General features: G+C 51.6%; 1 protein-coding gene across 2 annotated transcripts in view; it reads right to left on the bottom strand.

Moving 5' to 3' along the window:
- The window catches only part of DENND1B (DENN domain containing 1B), a 68,408-nt gene that overhangs the window by 26,678 nt on the left and 18,103 nt on the right, over positions 1 to 23,627 (bottom strand). The window contains exons 4-13 of one of the 2 annotated variants that reach the window (XM_084868562.1): positions 21,625 to 21,674; positions 20,703 to 20,822; positions 19,214 to 19,283; positions 18,086 to 18,166; positions 16,832 to 16,891; positions 15,039 to 15,092; positions 13,764 to 13,874; positions 10,215 to 10,315; positions 7,860 to 7,905; positions 5,107 to 5,208 (exon numbers count right to left, since the gene is read on the bottom strand). In XM_084868562.1, the coding sequence (XP_084724688.1) occupies positions 5,107 to 5,208; positions 7,860 to 7,905; positions 10,215 to 10,315; positions 13,764 to 13,874; positions 15,039 to 15,092; positions 16,832 to 16,891; positions 18,086 to 18,166; positions 19,214 to 19,283; positions 20,703 to 20,822; positions 21,625 to 21,674 (795 nt within the window). The remainder of the gene's footprint in view (positions 1 to 5,106; positions 5,209 to 7,859; positions 7,906 to 10,214; positions 10,316 to 13,763; positions 13,875 to 15,038; positions 15,093 to 16,831; positions 16,892 to 18,085; positions 18,167 to 19,213; positions 19,284 to 20,702; positions 20,823 to 21,624; positions 21,675 to 23,627) is intronic. The other variant, XM_084868563.1, reaches the window with a different exon arrangement.

Here is a 23,627-nt window from a genome sequence, read left to right as displayed (position 1 = left end):
CCTCTTTTCCACACACCCTCGGTATAGGAAATAGGAGATCACTTTCCAGCGGGATTCTAGACACGGTGAGAAGCAGCCGGGCAGAAAATCCGAATTTAAATCGAACAGGCCAGTGGGATGTTTCCGTAACAAGGAGGGAGGCTTGTCTAGGGAATCTGAAGAGTTAACTCGCCAAAACCGGTGTGGCTCAGTGGATAGAGCTTCGGCCTGCAGACTGAAAGGTCCCGGGTTCGATTCCAGTCAAGGGCATGGACCTTGGTGGCGGGCACATCCCCGGTGGGGGGTGTGCAGGAGGCAGCTGGTCGATGTTTCTCTCTCATCGATGTTTCTAACTCTCTATCCCTCTCTCTTCCTCTCTGTGAAAAATCAATAAAATATATTAAAAACAATAACAACAACAACAACAAAAAAAAAACCTAACACAATAATACTAACTTCAATGGATACTGTTTATAGCCCTAAAATAGCCTCTTTTATTTTTATTTCCAAACACTCAAACTATATACATATGTATGGACGTCTCCGTATTTGGCACAGCCAATAACAAATACAATCAACACACACACACACACACACACACACACACACAAAACAACAACAAAAAAACAGCAACATGTACACCATAATAGAATACCTTAACAAACAACAAAAATGAGAAAAAATTAAATAAAAATACAAATGTCTAACAAAATAAAAAATAAAAACAACAGCAACAAAGACCCACCAACACAACACAAAACAAAACCACGAAGCCCTCACAGACCCACACGGCCCTACAGCCCGGCTTTTCAAAGGCGATTCCGAGCTGATAATCGATATCTCATTCAAATCGCTCCCGATCAGACCTGCGTCCCGCTTCCCCGGGGCGGCCCACGTCCATAGTGAAATGATGGAACCAGAACGCAAGTGCTCCTGTCGGGAGGCAAAGAGGGGAGCCCACCCCCCCCCAACCCCATCCCGCTCCCCGGAGGCGCACAAAGGCCCCGCACGCCGGGCCTGATGATTGATGTCCCCAATTTCGAGCTCCTCGGCAGCGGAACTGCTACCGGCCGGCCGTATTTCTCGCAGCCCATAAATCCCGCTATTACGTGCGAATACGGGGACGGGGCCATTAGGGAGATTACAGCGGAGGGTCCCCCGGAGGAGGGACCGTAATGCAGCACAACTGTGACCGCTGACCCGGGGGGCCATGGCCGGGCCGGGCCGGGCCCGTAATCGGGAGCACATGGCCCCCGGCCCATCCGGCCGCGGCCGTTTGAAAAGGGCCCGGCGAACCGCCGGCCAATTTATGGGACCGCCAGACGCCGCCCGCCGGGCGTCCCCGTGGTTTGGGGGCCACGGGTCTGTTTTTGTTTTGTGTTTTTAATAGATTTTTTTTTTTTTTACAGAGAGGAAGAGAGAGGGATAGAGAGCCAGAAACATCGATGAGAGAGAAACATCCATCAGCTGCCTCCTGCACGCCTCCTACTGGGGATGTGCCCGCCACCAAGGCGCATGCCCTTGACCGGAATCGAACCTGGGACCCTTGAGTCCGCAGGCTGAAGCTCTATCCACTGAGCCACACCGGTTTCGGCATGGTATATGAACTCCCATCACACACACACACAGGCCTTCGGGATGGGGTGTGACATCGCGGAAAGCATGTCCGGCAGGGAATACATGCGTGCACCTGATGTGGACTTAAGAGCCCTGTTCTCCGATCACGGGCCATAAGCACCAGCAGGGTTAGTTTTACTGTATTTTTAAAAAAACACATTTTATTGATGTTTTACAGAGAGGAAGGGAGAGGGATGGAGAGTTAGAAGCATCGATGAGAGAGAATCATCCATCAGGTGCCTCCTGCACACCTCCTACTGGGGATGTGCCCGCAACCAAGGCACATGCCCTTGGCCGGAATCGAACCTGGGACTCTTGAGTCTGCAGGCCGACGATCTATCCACGGAGCCAGACCGGTTTCAGCTGTGTGTTGTTGTTGTTTTTTAATTTTTTTTTTTAGTATGAGATTTTTTTGAATCCCATCTTTTCAAACTCCCTCATCATGATTTCAAAACATGTGCTGTCGTATTACAGGGGAAAAAATATATTAGGGCAGAGAACTTCATACGTGATCCTGTCCCCTTACCTGCTGTAGGAGACGGCGTAGGGAAAGAGAGGGATGAAGCTACGTGTGTGAGAGATGGTGAAGCAGCCATCGGCAACATTTTTAAGACAATAAGTAGGAGCCAAAACCGGTGTGGCTCAGTGGATGGAGCCTCGGCCTGAAGACTGAGGGGTTCCCCCGTTCGATTCCAGTCAAGGGCATGGACCTTGGTGGCGGGCACATCCCCAGTGGGGGGCGTGCAGGAGGCAGCTGACCGATGTTTCTAACTCTCTATCTCTCTCCCTTCCTCTCTGTAAAAAAAATCAATAAAATATATTTTATTAAAAAAAAAAAAAAAGAACCACCCATCAAACAATTACCTTGAAAGATCCTTTCTCTCCAAGAGAGAAGGAGCCATCGTTAACGGGACTACAAATTTTATTGTGACACAAATAAAAAACGCTGGTTTCTCTCTCATTTTTCCTCCTCCTCCTCCTCCTCCTCCTCCTCCTCTGTCTTCTTCTTATTATTATTTTTTTTTTTTAACTAAACAATCCTTCCTCCTTAGGGTTTCACGAGCAGGGAATACACGCACATAAAGAAAACACTCTTAAAAAGTTGGGGCTTCATTTTCATAATTATGTCTCTGCCGGGCGAGGGGGACTTTGACGGATTTCCAGCCGAACAGCTCTAATCATTCCTTGCGGCTTCGGCGAGATTTTTTATAATGAGGCCATCGAGCTATAATGAGCTCAAAACACAACGAAACTCTCCGCCGGGCGGGGGGTGGGTCTGTCCGTGCGTGGCATTCCTTTCACTTCGCCACGATAAAGAGGTTCGGTTTAATTTGCCTCAAGGTCAGCCAGCTTCCAGGGTTATTTATTTATACGCCGTCTGATTTGAACTTCAAGCCCTATCTCCCTATCCCGAGCCATAAACACAATCAGGTTTAGTTTCACTGTATTTTTTTTTTGTGTGTGTGTGTGTTGAGTACGAGATATTTTTAAAAATTCCATTTTTTCCAAAGTCCCTCACCATGATTTCAAACACACTGGCCGTAGGACAGGGTGGGGGGAAAAGAATAATATATTCTGGAGGTTTTGTTTCTCCTCCCGTTTTAATGCCTCTGAAGAGAATGGATTTTAATAAAATAAAATTAAAAAAAGGAGGGGGTGTGGGGAGGGGAGCCGTCTCTTTTAACCTCGCACGAGGCTCTATAACGGTTATTTTTCAGCCGCCACTCAGAAGCAATCCCGGCCCGCGTATATTTCTTTGGCGAGGGTCCTGTCGTCAGCACACAAAGGCCATCAAGCGCACTTTGGGCGGCTGTGTAACACGGAATACAGAACCCAGCCTGTTATAAGCTGCGGACACACACGTGTGCGCCCGTACACACACACACACACACACACACACACACACACACACACAGGCACACGCACGCACGCGCCCTCTGCCAAGATCAAAGACCCGGCACTTCATTCATCAGCCTTTCCCCGGCCTCTCGTCCTTCCTTTCAAAAGGCCCCGGTGTCTTTCATGACAAACGGGCGGCCGTTTCAGTGACACCCAGAACCCCAAGCCCAGGCCCGGGCCCTGGACACGCCGGCCGGCCGTCGAGTGGGGCTCCCCGCCCGCCGCCCCCAGCAGGACCGGACCCGGGAGGGGGAAGATGATGAAAACAGAACGCAAACTGAAATAATTTAGGGGAAAACAAATAAATGTTTCAGGAGCGCCCAGGGGAGGGGAGACGGGGAGGGGGGATCAAAGGCGGCGAGTCCTGACCCCGCCGGTCCCCTCCGCATGTCTGATGAGCCTGACCGGGGGCCGCCGTCGGATCATTAATTAAAGGCGCGGGCGCTGGCAGGTGGCGGGGACGCGAGGCCCGGTAATTGGCTTCCTTCTCTCTCTTTTCCTTCAAAAAAAAAAAGACTCTCCTCCCGCTTTTCTCTGGCAAGACATGCCACCGGGCAGACAGCAGCGCGGCCTGCTTTAGAGGATAATGATGAGGATGAGAGGGAGAGGGAGAGGCGGGGGGGATGGGGGGGGACCGGGAATCGAGAAGCGCGGCCTAATGAAGGAGCCCGGCTCGTTAATGAGGGGCCAGCTTCTCCGGGGAGGAGCGTGCTGCTCCTCTGGGCGTCTCCCCAGCTGCCGAGGAGGTAAAAATAGGACAGGCAGACCCCACCCCACCCCCAGGAGGATGCCCCCCCCCCACACACACACCCAGACCCCCTTGATCTCAGAGTTTATACACGTGGGGGGAGAGGGGGGATCGCAGGAGAAGATCAGGACACCCGGATGGAAGGCCTGTGACTGTCCGATGTCCACTGTGTCCTGCCTTCAGGGGCCAGAGCTGGTGTTCGGTTATTTCCTCGTAAGCGTCGCAAGGAGCCGGATTCCCTGCCTCTCGCTGCTGCGACCCCAAACTCCCTTCATTTCCCAACAGGGGGATGCGGGGGTCCCCTATGTATTTCCGAAATAAAAGACACCTGTTCACGTTACTTGCCCAAGTGTCGCTGGTGATACGGTGCTTCCCCGAAAATAAGACCTACGTACAGGTTTCCTTCTGAGTGAACTATAAGGCACCCCCCCCCGAAAATAAGCCCCCCTCCCCAAGGCTAAACATGGGAGATGTGGTCCACTGATTCTGAAAGAAACGGAGTCCCAAGAAATTCACCGGGAAATCCAGGAACTGGATGGTTAGGATGATGTTCCAGAAAAGGATGACGTGATTGTCATTGAATAAATGAGTACATTCTTGATCCTGTGGGATTCTCAGTGTGTCTGGTTTGTGCTGACAACGACCGTCCTGCCGTACGGTACACAGGGAATACATTTCCTTTGTTTTCATTTCACCGTAAATGTGTACCGCGTTCTTCTTCGTGGGAACATAAGACACCCCCTGGAAATAAGACCTGGCGCGTCTTTGGGAGCGAACATTAATATAAGACACTGCCTTATTTTCGGGGAAACGGGGTAACGATGGAGACGCGCGGGGACGGCTCAGCCGCCCCCCGGACTCACCACGTCGCCCGGAAGGCTGTCCAGGTCGTGGAACGGCGACTCCCAGGTGTTGGTGTCCACGTGGAGGATCACCACGTCTTCCAGGGACTTGCTCCTCACTCTCTGTTTCAAAACAACGGCGTCGGTCAGCGCGACGGCTGGGGTTCTCCGTCCCTCCCAAAGCTACCCCCAGCTTAGAAAGGGCAGAGAAGGGGATCGTGAAGGCGTGAGTCTGAGAGAAGTAAGGGTAAATCCTCCTCCATCACAAAAGAACGAAAACAGCCGAAACCGGTGCGGCTCAGTGGATAGAGCGTCGGCCTGCGGACTCAAGGGTCCCGGGTTCGATTCCGGTCAAGGGCATGGACCTTGGTGGCGGGCACATCCCCAGTGGGGGGCGTGCAGGAGGCAGCTGATGGATGTTTCTCTCTCATCAATGTTTCTAACTCTTCCTCTCTGTAAAAAATCAATAAAATATATTTTAAAATTAAAAATAAAATAAACCAATAGGTCTCTTTAAAAAAGAATGTAAACAACTTGGCTTTATGAGAAAAAACAGTTCCTGTCCAACCATTCAGAAAGGTTGGGTTGAAAATGCTTCACGTCTTCGCATCTCAACCTACTGACGTGGTTTGGAGGAGGTGATGTAATTTAGCGACCGAAGGTACCTCACAGCGAAGGCTTGCAAAGTGGGCACGGTTAGATTACACTGTGCAGCCTTCTATGCTTTCCATTTGATGAAGTGAATTTCCATCTTTGATATAGGTGTGTGTCCGGTTCTATACCTAGATATATATATTTTTAGCATCAATCATAATGGAGGTCTAACGTAAGCCCACCAACGTTGACAGCAGCCAGTATTCTCTCTGTATTTCCATTTCGGTTTGGTGTAAGTTTAGGACGACAAAGGCAAATTAAAAATAAAAGAATGACAGAGAGGGACGTAACATGGAAGTCATTCTTAGTCGTATTTCGCACATGCATTTCCGTGCAAAAGATCAGATTGCACAGCCTATCCGATGAACTGGTTACTTGTTGGTTTGACAGTTTAGTCAAATTGTCAAATTATCTCAGTGTGCGTACACATAACAGGGAATTAGAATTTCATCGAAATTTTCATCCCTAAAGAAAGAAACTATTTGAAGCTTATGTTTCCTATTTAACATGTATGCTTAAATCATAGAATTCCATTAGTCTTTTATAGATGATACCATATTTCCCCGAAAATAAGACATCCCCTGAAAATAAGACCTAGCGCAACTTTGGGAGAAAAAATTAATATAAGACACTGTCTTATTTTCGGGGAAACAGGGTAGCAACGTGTCTTATTCCCTAATGCAAATAAGGTGTTCTTCATAATAAAATTTATCCACCAACTCAGAACCCCAGAACTGTATAGGTCCCCTAGCAACAGGTCAGTTAACGTCAGCATCTTATTTCTAAGGTGACATTCCGGAATACTTGCCATTTTTTTTGAGAATGATGAAATCCTTTGCATTTTACATTGGCCAGAACAATTATTTCATTTTAAAGTTAGGCAGGACTAAAATTTCTCTGATTCGTTCGGGATTTCAAGTCTCTGCGAATTTTTAATATGCTAGCAAAATGGTCGTCTTTAGGATTATTTTGTTAATGAGAAAGCGGTAATATCCGTGTGGAATATGGACCTTACACATTTTTTAGTTCCTAATCGCCGACCCGCCTCCGCCAGCCTCGGGGGCCATCCCTCCAGTCCGGTTTGCAAGCAGAACAAAACGTCCTCATCCCTTCTTTTGGGAAGAGTTCCCCCGCTTTCAAAAGAGACGGCTGGCCTCTTTTATGCTCACGATTACAGGGAAATAATTAAAAGGAAGACAGAAAAGGTCACTTGTCTCAGAGCTTCGAACAAAGGTGTTTACAAGTCTTCAACGGCCTTGGCTGAGAGAGAGAATGAGAGACTACGTGATTCTTCCTTTAAAAAATAAAAATCGTTGCAATTGCAGCCGATTAAGATGCGAACCGTTACTCACTTCAGCCTCACCTATAAAGCATGTAAGTAGCCCTGACTGGTGTGGCTCAGTGGGTAGAGCGTCGGCCTGTGGACTGAAGGGTCCTGGGTTCGATTCCGGTCAAGGGGTTGCAGGCACATCCCCAGTGGGGGGTGTGCAGGAGGCAGCTGATCAATGATTCTCTATCATTGATGTTTCTTTTTTTTTAAAATATATTTTATTGATTTTGTACAGAGAGGAAGGGAGAGAGAGAGAGAGCTAGAAACATCGATGAGAGAGAATCATCAATCAGCTGCCTCTTGCACACCCCCTACTGGGGATATGCCCGCCACCAAGGTACATGCCCTTGATTGGAATCAAACCCGGGTCCCTTCAGTCCCCAAGCCGACGCTCTATCCACTGAGCCAAACCGGTTTCGGCGTCTCTCATTGATGTTTCTAACTTTCTCTCCCTCTCCCTTCCTCTCTGTAAAAAATCAATAAAATATATTTTAAAAAACACAACACGTTCAGCCACAGGCCGACGCTCTATCCACTGAGCCACACCGGTTAGGGCGACGTGTAACCTATTTTCATGGGTTTTGTGCCATTGAAGATGCTCATTTGGTATTAAAAAAAAAATGTGATTGATGTTACTTCTGTGTTACCTTTTTAAAAATGGCCACGTGAGGATGACCTAAAACGAGTCCCTGCTTTTGCTGGTCGACGGATATTCTTTCGAAGCACAGCTGTGTAAACCATTATTTTTCCGAGTGCATTGACCGCTATCTTCCGGCTGACGGATACTCACCTCTAGCAGGCTGGAGTGAACTCCAATCAGGTAGGGCATCGGAGCACTGAATTAAAAAAAAAAAAAAAAAGCCACATGTTCACGGTTCATTCAAACTGAAACAGCAGCGCACGTGACTCTGCCCGCTGGAAATTACTCACAGGCACCGTTCATTCTAAGGCAGCTGGGAGAGGTGGTTCCATTGCTCTCTACATACAATTCAAATGGAAAGGCCATGAACGGATTCACGTTGAGGTTGATGTGTATATATATATATATATTTTTTAAATCACAAAATCATTGCTAAGTCAATCGAGAAATGGAATGCATTTAAAAAAAAAAAAAAGTTACCGATGAAGAAGAAGAATATTAGGGTCTAGGCCAGTGGTAGGCAAACGGCGGCTCGAGAGCCACATGTGGCTCTTTGGCCCCTTGAGTGTTTAGCAAAGGCCAGCTCACGAGTCCCCTAATTCAGTTATTAACAATATACCGCCGAAACCGGTGTGGCTCAGTGGATAGAGCGTCGTCGGCTTGGGAACTGAAGGGACCCGAGTTCGATTCCGGTCAAGGACATGGACCTTGGTTGCGGGCACATCCCCAGTGGGGGGCGTCCAGGAGGCAGCTGATCGATGTTTCTCTCTCATCGATGTTTCTGACTCTCTCTCCCTCTCCCTTCCTCTCTGTAAAAAATCAATAAAATATATTTTAAAATTCTGTTTGACGAGAAGCGATGAGAACGGGCAGATGTCTACAACGGGGATGGGAAATACCCAAATAGATCGCTATTTATAAAAACGAAACGCTTTTAAATATGTTCTCACTGGCTTCAGGGAGAGGAAGAGAGAGAGAGAGAGAGAAACATCTGCCGGAAGCCAATCATTGCTTTAATAACAGAGAGCTCTGGACAGGGAGTCCGAAGGGCTGGTCAACCTTAATTGCTCTAAACAGGGCCAGAGCTAATTATTAGATACGAGTAATTGAAGCAGCCGCACCTGTGAGTCCTACATCCACTGATTGGCTTTTACTGGTGTTTCCCGCGTAGGGCATAAGGGCGTATCCTATCATGTTAATCTCAATAAAAGGGACGGGAAAGCCAGGGCGAGGAGTCGTACTGCCACTAGGGTTGAACATGTGTACACATCATAGGTACACATTCGGGCACATATGTACACATCATGCGTACACAGCACGTTCGGGCACATATGTACACATCATGTGTACACATTCGGGCACACACGTACACATCATGTGTACACAGCACGTTAGGGCACATACGTACACATTATGTGTACACATTCGGGCACACACGTACACATCATGTGTACACAGCACGTCCGGGCACATAGGTACACATCGTGTGGGCACACGTGTCCAGGCACATACGTACACCTCAAGCTTCCCGTGGCTCAGTGGTTGAGCATCCACCTAGGAACCAGGAGGCCAGGGTTCGATTCCCGGTCAGGGCACAGGCCCGGGTAGTGGGCTCCGTCCCCAGTGGGGGGCGTGCAGGAGGCAGCTGATCCGTGATTCCCTCTCATCATGGATGTTTCTCTCTCCCCCTCTCCCTTCCTCTCTGACGTCAATAAGATTATATTAAAAAATAACGAGAAGAAGTGGGCTTCCTCTCATTGTGACCCGGGTCCAGGAGCCGGCGGGGAGCGGGGAGGGGGTGTTTGGGGGGGACAGGGTTGGGGGGGGTTGGGGGGGACAGGGTTGGGGTGTTTGGGGGGGACAGGGTTGGGGGGGGTTGGGGGGGACAGGGTTGGGGTGTTTGGGGGGGACAGGGTTGGGGGTGGTTGGGGGGACAGGGTTGGGGTGTTTGGGGGGACAGGGTTGGGGGGGGTTGGGGGGGACAGGGTTGGGGTGTTTGGGGGGGACAGGGTTGGGGGTGGTTGGGGGGACAGGGTTGGGGGGTTTGGGGGGACAGGGTTGGGGGGGTTTGGGGGGACAGGGTTGGGGTGTTTGGGGGGACAGGGTTGGGGGGTTTGAGGGGACAGGGTTGGGGTGTTTGGGGGGACAGGGTTTGGGGGTTTGGGGGGACAGGGTTGCGGGGATAGGGTTGGGGGTTTGGGGAGAAGGGTTGGGGGGTTTGGGGGGACAGGGTTGGAGGGGTTGGGATGTTTGGGGGGACAGGGTTGGGGGGTTTGGGGGGACAGGGTTGGGGGTTGGGGGGACAGGGTTGGGGGGGTTGGGGGGGACAGGGTTGGGGGGTTTGGGGGGACAGGGTTGGGGAGTTTGGGGGGACAGGGTTGGGGGTTGGGGGGACAGGGTTGGGGGGGTTGGGGGGGACAGGGTTGGGGGGTTTGGGGGGACAGGGTTGGGATGTTTGGGGGGACAGGGTTGGGGGGGTTGGGGGGACAGGGTTGGGGTGCTCACCAGCAGTAGTCCAGCAGGTGGGGCGGCAGCACAGGGATGTAGATGTGCTGCCAGAACATGGGGTACAGCAGAGCAGCCGAGCCGTGCAGACAGGCGGTCAGCTACGGGGGGAGAGGACACCAGTGAGGACAGGCCCCCAACCAGCTCACCACAGCCCCCCCCACAGGCCCCCCACAAACTCACCACAGCCCCCGCCCCCCAACCCCCGCTCCCCGAGACCCATGGTCGGCAAACTCATCCGTCCACAGAGTCAAACAACAACAGCACAACGATGGCCATGTCTCTGGAGAGCCACGTTTTTTAAGCTTAAACGTCTCCTAATGCCACGTCCACCACACAGACCCGCCCGGGCCGTGGTGTCTGTGGAAGAGCCGCCCTCCAGGGGCCCGAGAGCCGCGGTTTGCCGACCGCAGCCCAAGACGACCATAACCCCACCCGGCGGATCCCTGACCGCCCCCTCCCTGGACACAGGCCTGGACACGGCTCCAGGAGCTCCGCAGCTCGAAAAGGGCCGCGCCCCGGAGGCTGGTGGGGACGGGACGGACAGGGGGACAGAGGAAGGACACACGGCCTCCAGGCGAGGACTGGACTCCGGTCACTTATCTTCCCGGCCACACCCGGAGCCCAAGTCCGCCGCCCGCTGTCCCCGCCGCCCGATCCGCCCCCGCCCCCGGGGCACCCTCCTGAGGCACTGACCACCCGGAGGCCCAAACCGGCGCCGGCTCCGGACCGGCCTCCGGGGGGCGGCTTCCTTCTGCTGGGCGGGCGCCTCTGATGGATGTTTCTCTCTCATCCCCGCCACTGAGAATCCCGACCAGCTGCCTCCCCAGCGCCCCCCACCGGGGACATGCCCGCCACCAAGGTCCGTGCCCTTGACCGGAATCGAACCCGGGACCCCTCCGTCCGCAGGCCGACGCTCTGTCCACTGAGCCACACCGGTTTCAGCCGGCATTACAGTTTCTTAACACAATTCTAGCACGCAAGCGCACACACACACACTCACACACACTCACACAACTCACACACTCACACACACACACTCACACACACTCACACACACTCACACACTCACACACACTCACACACACTCACACATGTGCACACACATACACACATACACACATACACACACACTCTCACACACACTCACACACACTCACACACACACACTCACACATACACACATACACACACACTCTCACACACACACTCACACACACTCATACACACTCACACACTCACACACACTCACACATGTGCACACACACTCACACATGCACACTCACACACGTACACACATATACATACACACACATACACTCACACATACACACTCACACACGTACACACATATACATACACACACGTACACACACACACACACACACACACACACGGCATGTTGCCTGTTGCCCACTCTCCAATCTCTGGAGCTAACGTGCTTACGGGTTTTGGGAGGGAGATGTTTACCAGCCGAACCCGGGTCCGAACAGGAGCCCAGGATGAGAGATCTGCTTGAGAGAGAGGCATCCGGGTCCCCCCACCCCATGCCCTCACCCCCCCTCCCCTCCCTCCCCTCCTCATGTCCCCCCCCCCTCCCCCGCTCCCGGCCACGGAGGGGCCCTCGTTAGCGTGTGGCTGACAGCGTGACGGGAGGGCCTGTCAGACAGCCGCCGGCCCCGCCTGGCTGGTTCCGGGTCCGAGGGCCGTCACGGAGGCGGTGACAGCTCAGCACGCTCGGCCGCCGGAGACAGGACTCCCGACAGCGGCGTCCCGGCCGCGGGCGCTGAGCAGCGGAGCGGGGTTCACGTGTGTTCGATCATGACGGATCGCTGCTCCCATGTCCCGCCCGCCGAGTGCGCGCACACACACACACACACACACACACACGCACACACGCAGCCCGCGGGACGTGCCGGTCTGCTGCACGGATGACACCCCCGCTCTCTGACGCCCCGAGCCCTCCCCCGCCCCCCATGTGTACTTGGCAACGGATGGATGCACCGACAGGATGAGCACAGAGCTGAGAGGTCCCCGGGCGTGACACTCAAACACACAAACACATCATCATGGGCCCTGACCCATGTGGCTCAGTGGGTAGAGTGCCGGCTTGCGGACTGAAGGGTCACAGGTTTGATTCCGGTCAAGGGCATGTACCCTGGTGGCGGGCACATCCCCAGTGGGGGCCGTGCAGGAGGCAGCGGATGGATGTTTCTCTCTCATCGGTGTTTCTGACTCTCTCTATCTCTCTCCCTTCCTCTCTGTAAAAAAATCAATAAAATACATTTTTTTTTAAAAGATGTAAAATAATCTATCTTCAATTTTGTTTGAAGTGAGCCTTCGACATTGCAATTCGAAAATCTCCAAACTGTGGGTTTTTTGTGTGTTTTTTTCGATGGTAGCGTGCGGGGAACAACCCAACATCGGAATCAGAAAACCCAGATCCCATGACCTGTCCGAGGCCCTGCGGTGGGCATGTACCCTCTCTGATAACACCTCTCTACATTCAATACACAACCGAGCCCCCTGGAGAGATCCTGGAACTGCCTCCCTTCACAAACACCAAACTTCACAGTGTTTCTCTCTGCTTTCAGAACACAACGGGTGTGTGTTCCCTTATGTTCACCAGCCACCCAAACGCTCACGCCAGCAAACCCGCGCCGTCTTACATGGTTTTCATAAATATCTCACCCCTCGCGCTAAACGCCAAGCGGATAATTATAACATGTTCCGGCCGATCGGACGTATGAAAAACGACATGATCGAAAGCAGGAAGAAGAAAAAAAAAAACCACACAGGAAATGCAGCAAAAGGAGCATTTTTTTTTTTTATGTCAATAGCTAATAAATAATCTCTCGGATTCTCTCTCCGCGGCCCTGGCCGTCGAGAGCCTCCGTCGCCCGTCCCAGCGAGCGGCGGGCGACGTGTGATTCATAATAAAAAACAGAAAAGAAAAAATGATAATGCCGCTTCGACTTTTACGTGATTGTCCGCCTGAAGATCCACGCCTCGACGCCTATAGAACCTCCGACCGGACCGGCGCTCGGCCACAAAGAGGCATCCGCACCGACGGCCGGCTCATTCTCGGGGGGCCCCTGGGTCCTTTTCAGGCAGAGCGCTCGTTTTCAGGAACGAGCCACAAGTGGAGAATCACCGCCATCGCATAATAGCCCTTCAGCGTTCTTTCCGAGGCGGGAGGCAGGCAAATGAACTCGGGATGGTTAAAAAGAAAAACGGAGGGGGAGGAGGAAAACATACACACACACACACACACACACACACACACACACACACACACATACACCCCGCTCCCGTCTCCCGCATCCGGGAAGAAAGAATGAGCCCGGCTCCATGCGCAAACCCATCAGGCAGACCTTTGTCCCTCGAGAGGCCTCGGGACGGCCACTTGTCTCCTGGGACACGGGGACGGGCCTGCGTCCGCCCAGGCACGCGGCTCCTTTGTGATGCTCGCTGGGGGCGGGACGGCGGGATGCGGGGCCCTCGGTGATGCGCCCGGAGGCGGTTGCCTAGGCGACGGGCGGTACTCACGGTGCTGAGCTTGCTGGCGGCGACGAGGATGCGGCGCTCGTGCAGCATGCTGGCGTACAGCTGCAGCATGTTGCCCGCGTCCACGGCCACGAAGTACTCGGTGAGGTTCCGCTGCGGGAGGGAGGGAGGGAGGCCAGTGAGCGCGCCACGGAGCCGCGTGGGGGGGCCCCGGGACGCGTCCCACACGGAGAAGGTCTTTATTCATTTATTTATTTATTTTTATCCACACGGAGTGGCCGGGTGATGATGAGGATGGTCTCTGAACGCATCATCACCCAGGCCACTCCGTGTCCGTCCTATAGAGTAAAAGGCTCATATGCAAATGGTCCCCTCAGCCAGGACTGCGACCAGCAGGCAGGCCGGCCAGCCACCCATGTCCCCTCCCCCTGGCCAGGCTGGCCGGACCCCACCCATGCACGCATTCATGCACTGGGCCTCTAATAGATAGATAGATAGATAGATAGATAGATAGATAGATGATAGATAGATAGAAATAGATACACACACACACACACACACACACTGAGTGGCCAGATAATGATGCTCTCTGAACACATAATAATCCAGCCACTCAGTGTGTATCCTATAGAATAAAAGGCTAATATGCAAATTGTCCCCTTGGCCAGCAGTGCGACCAGCAGGCAGGCTGGCCGGCCAACCAAAAGCCCATGCTCCCTCCCCCTGGCCAGGCTGGCCGGACCCCACCCATGCACGGATTCATGCACCGGGCCTCTAACATATATATGTATGTGTATACACACACACACACACACACACACACACACACACATCATCAGAGACCATCATCATCTGGCCACTCCGTGTGTGATGCCCTGAACTACATCAATAGGTGGAAAGAGGGGTTCTCATACCATTTTCCTGACTACACCCCGACATTCAGAAAGGGGTAAAGTAGCAGGAACATGAGAGAGAGAGAGAGAGAGAGAGAGAGAGAGAGAGAGAGAGAGAGAGAGAGAGAGAGAGAAAGGAGAGAGAGAGAGAGAGAGAGGGAGATAGAGAGAAAGAGAGGGAGAAAGGAGAGAGAGAGAGAGAGAGAGGAGAGGGGGAGAGAGGAAAGGAGAGAGATAGAGAGAGAAAGAGGAAGAGAGAGGGAGGGAGAGAGAGAGAGAGCCATGTTTCTCCTTATCTCTTCATTATTTCTCAGAAACACAGAGTCACTCCACATCCTATTTCTCTGCACGGGAATCCTCAAACAGCGAGAAACGAAGCCCACGCAGCGACCAGAATAAGGAACGTGAGGACGCGGACACTCACGCTCTCGGGGATGGTGGGCAGCCCGGAGAGGTCAGGGGCGACGAAGCAGGAGTGCTGACGGCGAGGGAAGCACAGGAGGAGCGGAGATCACGGCGGGGCGGCACCGCACACAGCGCGGGGCGAAAAGAAAAATAAAATAAAATAAAAAACAGAGCGGCTGAGTTTATGCACACCGAGGACCCGTGCTCAGCTCCGGCTGGATCTGAGAGATTATTTCAATGAGGTGTAAAGGAGATCCAACAATCACGTCCTCGTAATAAAGAATTAAGCGCTGCCCTGACCGGTGTGGCTCAGTGGATAGAGGGCCGGCCTGCGGACTGAAGGGTCCCAGGTTCGGTTCCGGTCAAGGGCATGGACCTTGGTGGCGGGCACATCCCCAGTAGGGGGTGTGCAGGAGGCAGCTGGTGGATATTTCTCTCTCGTCGATGTGTCTAACTCTCTCTCCCTCTCCCTTCCTCTCTGTAAAACTTGAACAAAATATATATTGTTTTAAAAAAGAATGAAGTGCTGGTTGAACATATTAAATTTCAAAATTAAAATGGAAGTCCTGAAAGCAGTTTAAGACGAAGAAGCCTACTAGTGTTAAGATACGTTATCTCTTCGTTGTTGCACAGACGTCTATATATTTATTATATATTTATAGACTTAAAAACACATTTAAGCCAGAACCGGTTTGGCTCAGTGGATAGAGCGCTGGCCTGAGGACTGAAGGGTCCCGGGTTCGATTCCCGGTCAAGGGCATGGACCTTGGTTGCGGGCACATCCCCAGTAGGGGGTGTGCAGGAGGCCGCTGGTCGATGTTTCTCTCTCACCGATGTGGCTAGCTCTCTCTCCCTCTCCCTTCCTCTCCGTAAAAAATCAAAACACTTCCCCTGCCTTCCACACAAACACGCGTTAGCTTCGCTATCGAAGGCGGCAGGGCAGATCGCCACGGGGGTGGGGGGGGGGTTAAGAAAGCGCAGGGTGTGTGCCCACCCGTGTCCCACCCCCCAATCAGCGTGCCCGCGAATCACCAGAGCGGCTGTATTTTCTGTTCATATCCGTCTCCAGAACCACGTCCCTGCCTGAGCCCCAGCGGGGCCTCCTGGATACTGTGCCAGGGTTAGAGACGGGGCCTGGGAGGGCCATTGCCAATACTGATGCGTTCCTACAGGCCACGTGCCCGTTCTCCGGGGGAGGAGAACAAGGGGAGAGAGATCGCCGAAGCCGGTGTGGCTCAGTGGATAGAGCGTCGGCCTGCGGACTGAGAGGTTCCAGGTTCAGTTCCGGTCAAGGGCATGGACCTTGGTTGCGGGCACGTCCCCAGTAGGGGGTGTGCAGGAGGCAGCTGATCCATGATTCTCTCTCATCCTTGATGTTTCTCTCTCTCTCCCTCTCCTTCCTCTCTGGAATCAATAAAAATATATTTTTAAAAATAATCATAATAATAGTCCTAACTGGTTTGCTCAGTGGATAGAGCGTCCGCCCGCGAACGGAAGGGTCAAGGGTTCGATTCCGGTCAAGGGCATGGACCTTGGTGGCGGGCACATCCCCAGTGGGGGGCGTGCAGGAGGCAGCTGGTCGATGATTCTCTCTCATCGATGTTTCTAACCCTCTCTCCCTCTCCTCTCCTCTCTGTAAAAAATGAATAAAAAATATATATTTTTTTAAAAGAGAGAGAGTATAAACAGAAAATAGATTCCCCGTGATTGATTTAATTCCCGTGATTGATGGGAGCGCGTCTTAAAGGCCCAGCAGCCCCAGGCGCCGTGCTGGCCGAGGATTAGAGACGCCGATGCGCCCAGGGAACTCACCGTTGCTCGGGCGGGCTGGTCTCTCAGAACTTGCTCACTGGCAATAAAGAGCTCTTGGTTCTTATATGTGAGAGAGAAATAAAATAACTATTTTACTTTCGGGGGGAATGTGTGCAGCACGCCTGGCCTGGGTCTCTGAGCCAGACCCACGGAGCCAACGGCCACTGAGAATATCGGAGGGACACGATGGCCACTGGGAGGCTAATGGGCAGATCTGCTCATTGTAGGTTCTGCTCAGTGGGCAGAGCGTCGGCCTGTGGACAAAGGGTCCCGGGTTCGATTCCGGTCAAGGGCATGGACCTTGGTGGCGGGCACATCCCCAGTGGGGGGCGTGCAGGAGGCAGCTGATGGATGTTTCTCTCTCATCGATGTTTCTAGCTCTCTCTCCCTCTCCCTTCCTTTCTATAAAAAAAAAAAAATCAATAAAAAATATATTTAAAAAGAAAATCAGAGTGCTTTCGCAAGAGTGTCCCCTTTTTCCTAACGGGAATTCTGGAAACAAAACACAAAAGTTCCTAACACGTAAAGCTAGAACCGCTACCAGTGGTTAAAAATAAGTGATTTAGCTCTAGCCGGTGTTGCTCAGTGGGTAGAGCGTCTGCCTGGGAACTGAAAGGTCCCGGTTTGATCCCGGTCAAGGGCACAGGCCCGGGTTGCGGGCTCCATCCCCAGTAGGGGGATGTGCAGGAGGCAGCCGACCCAGGATCCCCTCTCCTCATGAATGCTTCTGTCTGTCTCCCTCTCCCTTCTTCTCTGAAATCAATTAAAATATATATATATATATTTTTTAAATAAGTGATTTAATCGCAACTTTTGCCCCTCGTTCACAGCTCGGGACCGGGCACCTTGCCCTGAAATCCAATGCAATCTCGAAATGAGCTTTACACAAACGCAAGGCAATATTTTATTCCCCTGCTGACGGTACCAACACGTCAGGTATGGTGTTGAGAACAGGTGAGAAAGCTATCAGAGACCACTGATTCCAAATTTTACCCAAAGGCCAAAAAAAAAAAACACAACCACCACCCCAAAACACCGAGGTAACAACCCCCAAGATACACAGCCAGTGTCAGGGCAGGGCCGGAACACAGGTCCGAAGGTCTCAGCTGGACGCTCGGGCCAGCCCTGACCTTGTCCTGGGTGTGGAGTGACTGATGACGAAGCCTCTTAAAGGGGCAGGTGCTCTTAAAGGAGACACGCCTGTCCCTCCTCCCGCAGAGGGATGACAGATCCATTCCCTGCCTGCGTACTCACCACACTCAGGTTCACCGGGCTGTTCGCCTTGGGGACTGGGTGGTTGTACAGCGCTGTGAGCGTGGCGTTCAAATCGTTTTCCTACGGGAAACAAGGAGGTACGTTCTATCAACCAAGTATCTGTTGATCAGCCCGAGCCGGTGTGGCTCAGTGGATAGAGCTTCGGCCTGCGGATGGAAGGGTCCCCGGTTCGATTCCGGTCAAGGGCATGGGCCTTGGTTGCGGGCACATCCCCGGTGAGGGGGTGGGGGGGAAGGGGGTGTGCAGGGGGCAGCTGATGGATGTTTCTCTCTCGTCGATGTTTCTAACTCTCTATCCCTCTCCCTTCCTCTCTGTGAAAAGTAAACAAAATATATTTTTTTTAAAATACTTCACCCTTGCCGAAACCGGTTTGGCTCAGTGGTAGAGCGTCAGTCTGCGGACTGAAAGGTCCCGGGTTCGATTCCGGTCAAGGGCATGTACTTTGGTTGCGGGCACATCCCCAGTAGGGGGTGTGCAAGAGGCAAGTGGTCGATGTTTCTCTCTCATAGACATTTCTAGCTCTCTATCTCTCTCCCTTCCTCTCTGTGAAAAGTAAATAAAATATATATTTTTTAAATACTTCACCTTAAAAAAAAAAAGTACATATCAATCAAATATAATTTAAATATTTAAATCAAAATATGGTTTTTTTCCACAGAAATGTTTCAGATGCCTAAAACTCAAATATTTCTCTTTTTTAAAAATATATTTTATTGATTTTTTACAGAGAGGAAAGGAGAGGGAGAGAGAGTTAGAAACATCGATGAGAGAGAAACATCCATCAGCTGCCTCCTGCACACACACACACACACACACACACACACCCCGCCCACTGGGATGTGTCCGCAACCAAGGCACATGCCCTCGACCAGAATCGAACCCGGGACCCTTCTGTCCGCAGGCCGACGCTCTATCCACTGAGCCACACTGACCAGGGCTAAAAGAAGTTTTAGAGAGGACGGGGTGGGTGGCCGGAGAACCATCTGAATATCCTTAATGACACAGAACCGTACCCTGAAAAGTGGTTTACAACAGCCCATTTTATGTTTTATGTATTTTACCTCAATTTAAAAAAAAAAAAAAAGATGGGGGAGAAACACAGCTTACCTGTGCCTTCACCAAGTAGTCGGCCAGCGTGTTGAGAAGCTTGTAATAGACTTCAAACCATGGCAGGTAGCTGTAAAAATTAAAATAATAATAATAAATAATAATAATAATAATAGCAATAACGGGAAAATGAATTATTATTATTCAGACCCAAGTGGATGTGGTTTCAGACGGTTGGGTCCTGGGCCGCAGGAAAAGCACCGAGCCTGTGTTCTCTCCTCTGTCCCAGGGAAATGGAATGTGTGGCCTGTGACTCGTTTCCCTAGCGTGATCAGAACCCAAAGCTCTGGATAGAGTGTGTTCCTGGCTCCCTTCCGTGTTAGGTCAGCAGAGTCTAACACAACTCAATCCCATGGTACTGCCCCGCCTCGCCCCCCCTCCACACACACACACACACACACACACACACACACACACCCGCCGGCCTGGTTGCCCCACACAGCCTGTTCGGTCATCCATTTAGTTGTGATGGTCGCTTAGACCTTTTTTAAAAAATATATATATATATTTTGTTGATTTTTCATAGAGAGGAAGGGAGAGGGATAGAGAGCTAGAAACATCGATGAGAGAGAAACATCGATCAGCTGCCTCCTGCACGCGCCCCCCACTGGGGATGTGCCCGCCACCAAGGTCCATGCCCTTGACCGGAATCGAACCTGGGATCTTTCAGTCCGCAGGCCGACGCCCTATCCACTGAGCCACACCGGTTTTATACATAGGGATAAGCTCACCTTGCTGGGACAACAAATGTTCTTCTGGTCTTTTTACTTCTGTGGCCTCTCAGGAAATGTTCACACAATACACGTCCCCACGCCATCCGTGTGTAAGTCATGGCTAAGCTCTTCCACGGAGGATCGGCACGCTAAAATGCTTTCCCCCTAAATTTTCGGCCCAAAGACCATCACAATCTACCTCTGCCAACCAACCACAAAAATCCGAGGGAAGCCGAAACCGGTGTGGCTCAGTGGATAGAGCGTCCGTCGGCCTGCGGACTGAAAGGTCCCGGGTTCCATTCCGGTCAAGGGCATGTGCCTTGGTTGCGGGCACATCCCCAGGGGGGGGTGTGCAGGAGGCAGCTGATGGATGCTTCTCTCTCATCGATGTGTCTAATTCTCTCTCCCTCTCCCTTCCTCTCTGAAAAACATCAATAAAAAATATTTTAAAAGAAGAAGAAGGAGGAGGAGGAGGAGAACGAGGAGGAGGAGGAGGAGGAGGAGGAGGAGGAGGAGGAATGGAGGCACGAAATTCATGCGTGGGAGTCGGGCCCCTGGCATTGCCGGCGGGGGGCCTTCCTTCATTCCGCGCCACCCCCTGGTGGCCAGCGCACGTCCCAGCAAGCGTGCGAACTCCCGGCCGGCCGAACTCCCGCGGGGACACTTTGCCCGTGAGGCTTTTATATCTACAGCTCGGTGAGCACCCCCGGCGCACGGCCGCACCGCGGGAGGACAGCGCGCGCTGGGCCCGGGTTTATCCCCCCACAGGGCCTCACCTGAGGATGCACAAGCAGGTCCGGCCGCCCGCGGTGAGTCTGCAGAACCCGAACCGCTGCTTGCTCTCGATGTCCGTCAGCACGAAGGCGAAGTGCTGGCCCACCTGGTTCTGAGACGCCCTGCAACACAGGGCGGCCGCAGCTCAGCCCCAGGCGGGACGTCCGAGCAGAGAAGCCAGGGCGCCCCGGCCGGGTGGCTCAGTGGGCAGAGTGCCGCCGGCCTGCCGACCGAGGGTTCCCGGGTTCGATTCCGGTCGGGGGCATGGACCTTGGTTGCGGGCACATCCCCAGTGCGGGGTGTGCAGGAGGCAGCCGATCCATGATTCTCTCTTCTCATGGACGTTTCTCTCTCTCTCTCTCCCCCTCTCCTTTCTGCTCTCTGACATCCATGAAAATGTATTTAAACATAAAACATTGTGTGTGTGTGTGTGTGTACGTGTGTGTGTGAGAGTGTGTGTGTGTGTCAGTGTGTGTGTGTGAGTGTGTGAGAGTGTGTGTGTGTGTGTGTCGGTGTGTGAGAGTGTGTGTGTGTGTGTGTCAGTGTGTGTGTGAGTGTGTGTGTGTGAGTGTGTGTGAGTGTGTGTGTGTCAGTGTGTGAGAGTGAGTGTGTGAGAGTGTGTGTGTGTGTCAGTGTGTGTGTGAGAGTGTGTGTGTGTGTGTGTGTCAGTGTGTGTGTGAGTGTGTGTGTGTGTGTGTGTGTGAGTGTGTGTGTGTGTGTCAGTGTGTGAGAGTGTGTGTGTGTGTGTGTGTGGTAAAAGTTTAGGTTTTCTGGGGGGGGGGGAAGGGGGGCAATGATAAGATATGTGCACATATAACACCGTCATAGAAAAATGGGGGAATAAAATAAAATACAATTGCAGACAGTGAAAACATGCCGTCGGTCTCCGGCTGGGGGGACGGAGGGAGGTTAGGGTCCACGCACCGTTCCACGTCGAAGGGGAAGCAGAACCGGGGCACGCTCCTCAGCACCTCCTGCGGCCAACGGAAACAGACAGAAACAGAGCGTTAGGGCGCAGACAGACCTCACACCTGTGCCCGCACGGCCCTCCTAGGAAAAACAAAAAGTGAAATTAAATAAGATAATAAAATCAAACAAAACAAAATAAAATAAAACAATAAAATTAAGCAAAATAAATAAAATTAAATAATAAAATTAAACAAAATAAAATAATAAAATTAAACAAAATAATAAAATTAAACAAAATAAAACAAAATTGAATAATAAAATTAAACAAAATAAAATAATAAAATTAAATTAAACAAAACAAAATAAAATAGAACAATAAAATTAAACAAAATAAAATAATGTAATATAATAAAATAAATAATGAAATGAAAAAAATAAAATGAAATATAAAATAAATAATAAAATAAAACAAATAATTAAATAAAGTAAAATTAAATAAATAAAGTAAAATAAAATAAAAAATAAATAAGATAAGTAAGATAAAATAAAATAAAAGGGCTCCTTTCTTAAGCTCACAGCCCAGGCTGGGCTGGGCCTAATTGATTGTTAAGGGGCAGGAGGGTGGAGTGCAGATTGCGGGGACAATGGGGCCCGGAGGCCTAAAGGGCATTCACACCCCCCAGCCCCTGGCGGGGGGGCCTCCACAGGCCATATGGGTTCACCGGCCGCACCAGATGGGGAGCACCGGCCGCAGAGCAGCCACGGGGCTCTGACAGCCCTGGGCAGACGGAGGGAGGCTGTCCCGTTAGAATGCAGGGGCCGGGGATTACGGGGGGGGGGGGGGGGGGGGCTGTCCCACAGGAGGGGGTTCAGAGAGAGACGCCGAGGGGCTCACCCCCTGTGGACTCCGAGGCAGGACCCCCAAGTCCATCTCGAATGAAACATCCCCCCTCTCCCCCCCCCCCCCCCCCGTGTCCGTCTGAGACTCGGCCTTTCTTTCCCCGAGAACCGCTTCCCGTCCCCGCGCCTGCCTGTAACGGGGGAGGCCCCTGAAAACCCACGTTCTCGTTAGCGCGGAGGGGGTGGCCTGGTTCCTGCCGGGCCCTGCCGTTTGCTCTGAAATAGTGTCGGCTGTTCAGAGATCACACACGCACGCACAGCTTAGGACAGCATGGAACTGGTCCCAGGGCCTGAATAGTGCCTGACTGCCCCTGTCATCTGTCTGTCTGTCTATCTGTCTGTCTGTCTGTCTGGCCCAGATATCTATCTATCTATCTATCTATCTATCTATCTATCTATCTATCTATCTATCTATCCATCCATCCATCTATCATCTATCTATCTATTTATCTATCATCTATCTGTCTGTCTATCTATCTATCATCTATCTATCTATCATCTGCCTGTCTGTCTATTTGTCTATCTGTCTGTCTGTCTGTCTGTCTATCTATTGTCTGTCTGGCCCAAATATCTATCTATCTATCTATCTATCTATCTATCCATCCATCCATCTATCATCTATCTATCTATTTATCTATCATCTATCTGTCTGTCTATCTATCGTCTATTTATCTATCTATCGTTTGTCTGTCTGTCTATCTATCTGTCTATCTGTCTGTCTATCATCTATCTATCATCTATCTATAATACCTATTTATCTATCATCTATATATCTACCTATCTATTTATGTATCTATCACCTATCTATCTACCTTTCTATCTATTTATCTATCTATCATCTATCTATCTATCTATCTATCATCTGTCTGGCCCCACACAGAAAAGGGTCCGGGTGTGTGAACTATGAAAAACAACTGTCGGACCATGTCTGAACCCTTCACGTAGACTTGTCCGAGGAAGAGAGCCATCAGACACGGCAAAGCCAGGGGTGCCGGGGGAGCTGTGTGAGCTTCTGTGGGGAAAAGGGCCGGTGTCTCCCTGCAGCAGCCACAGCCCCTGCACCCCAAAACAGACAGACAGACAGATAGATAGATAGATAGATAGATAGATGATAGCAG

Source organism: Pipistrellus hanaki (assembly GCF_964339955.1).
Source record: "Pipistrellus hanaki genome assembly, chromosome: 20".
NCBI classification, from domain to species: domain Eukaryota; kingdom Metazoa; phylum Chordata; class Mammalia; order Chiroptera; family Vespertilionidae; genus Pipistrellus; species Pipistrellus hanaki.
This window is presented reverse-complemented; position numbering and strand designations above follow the sequence as displayed.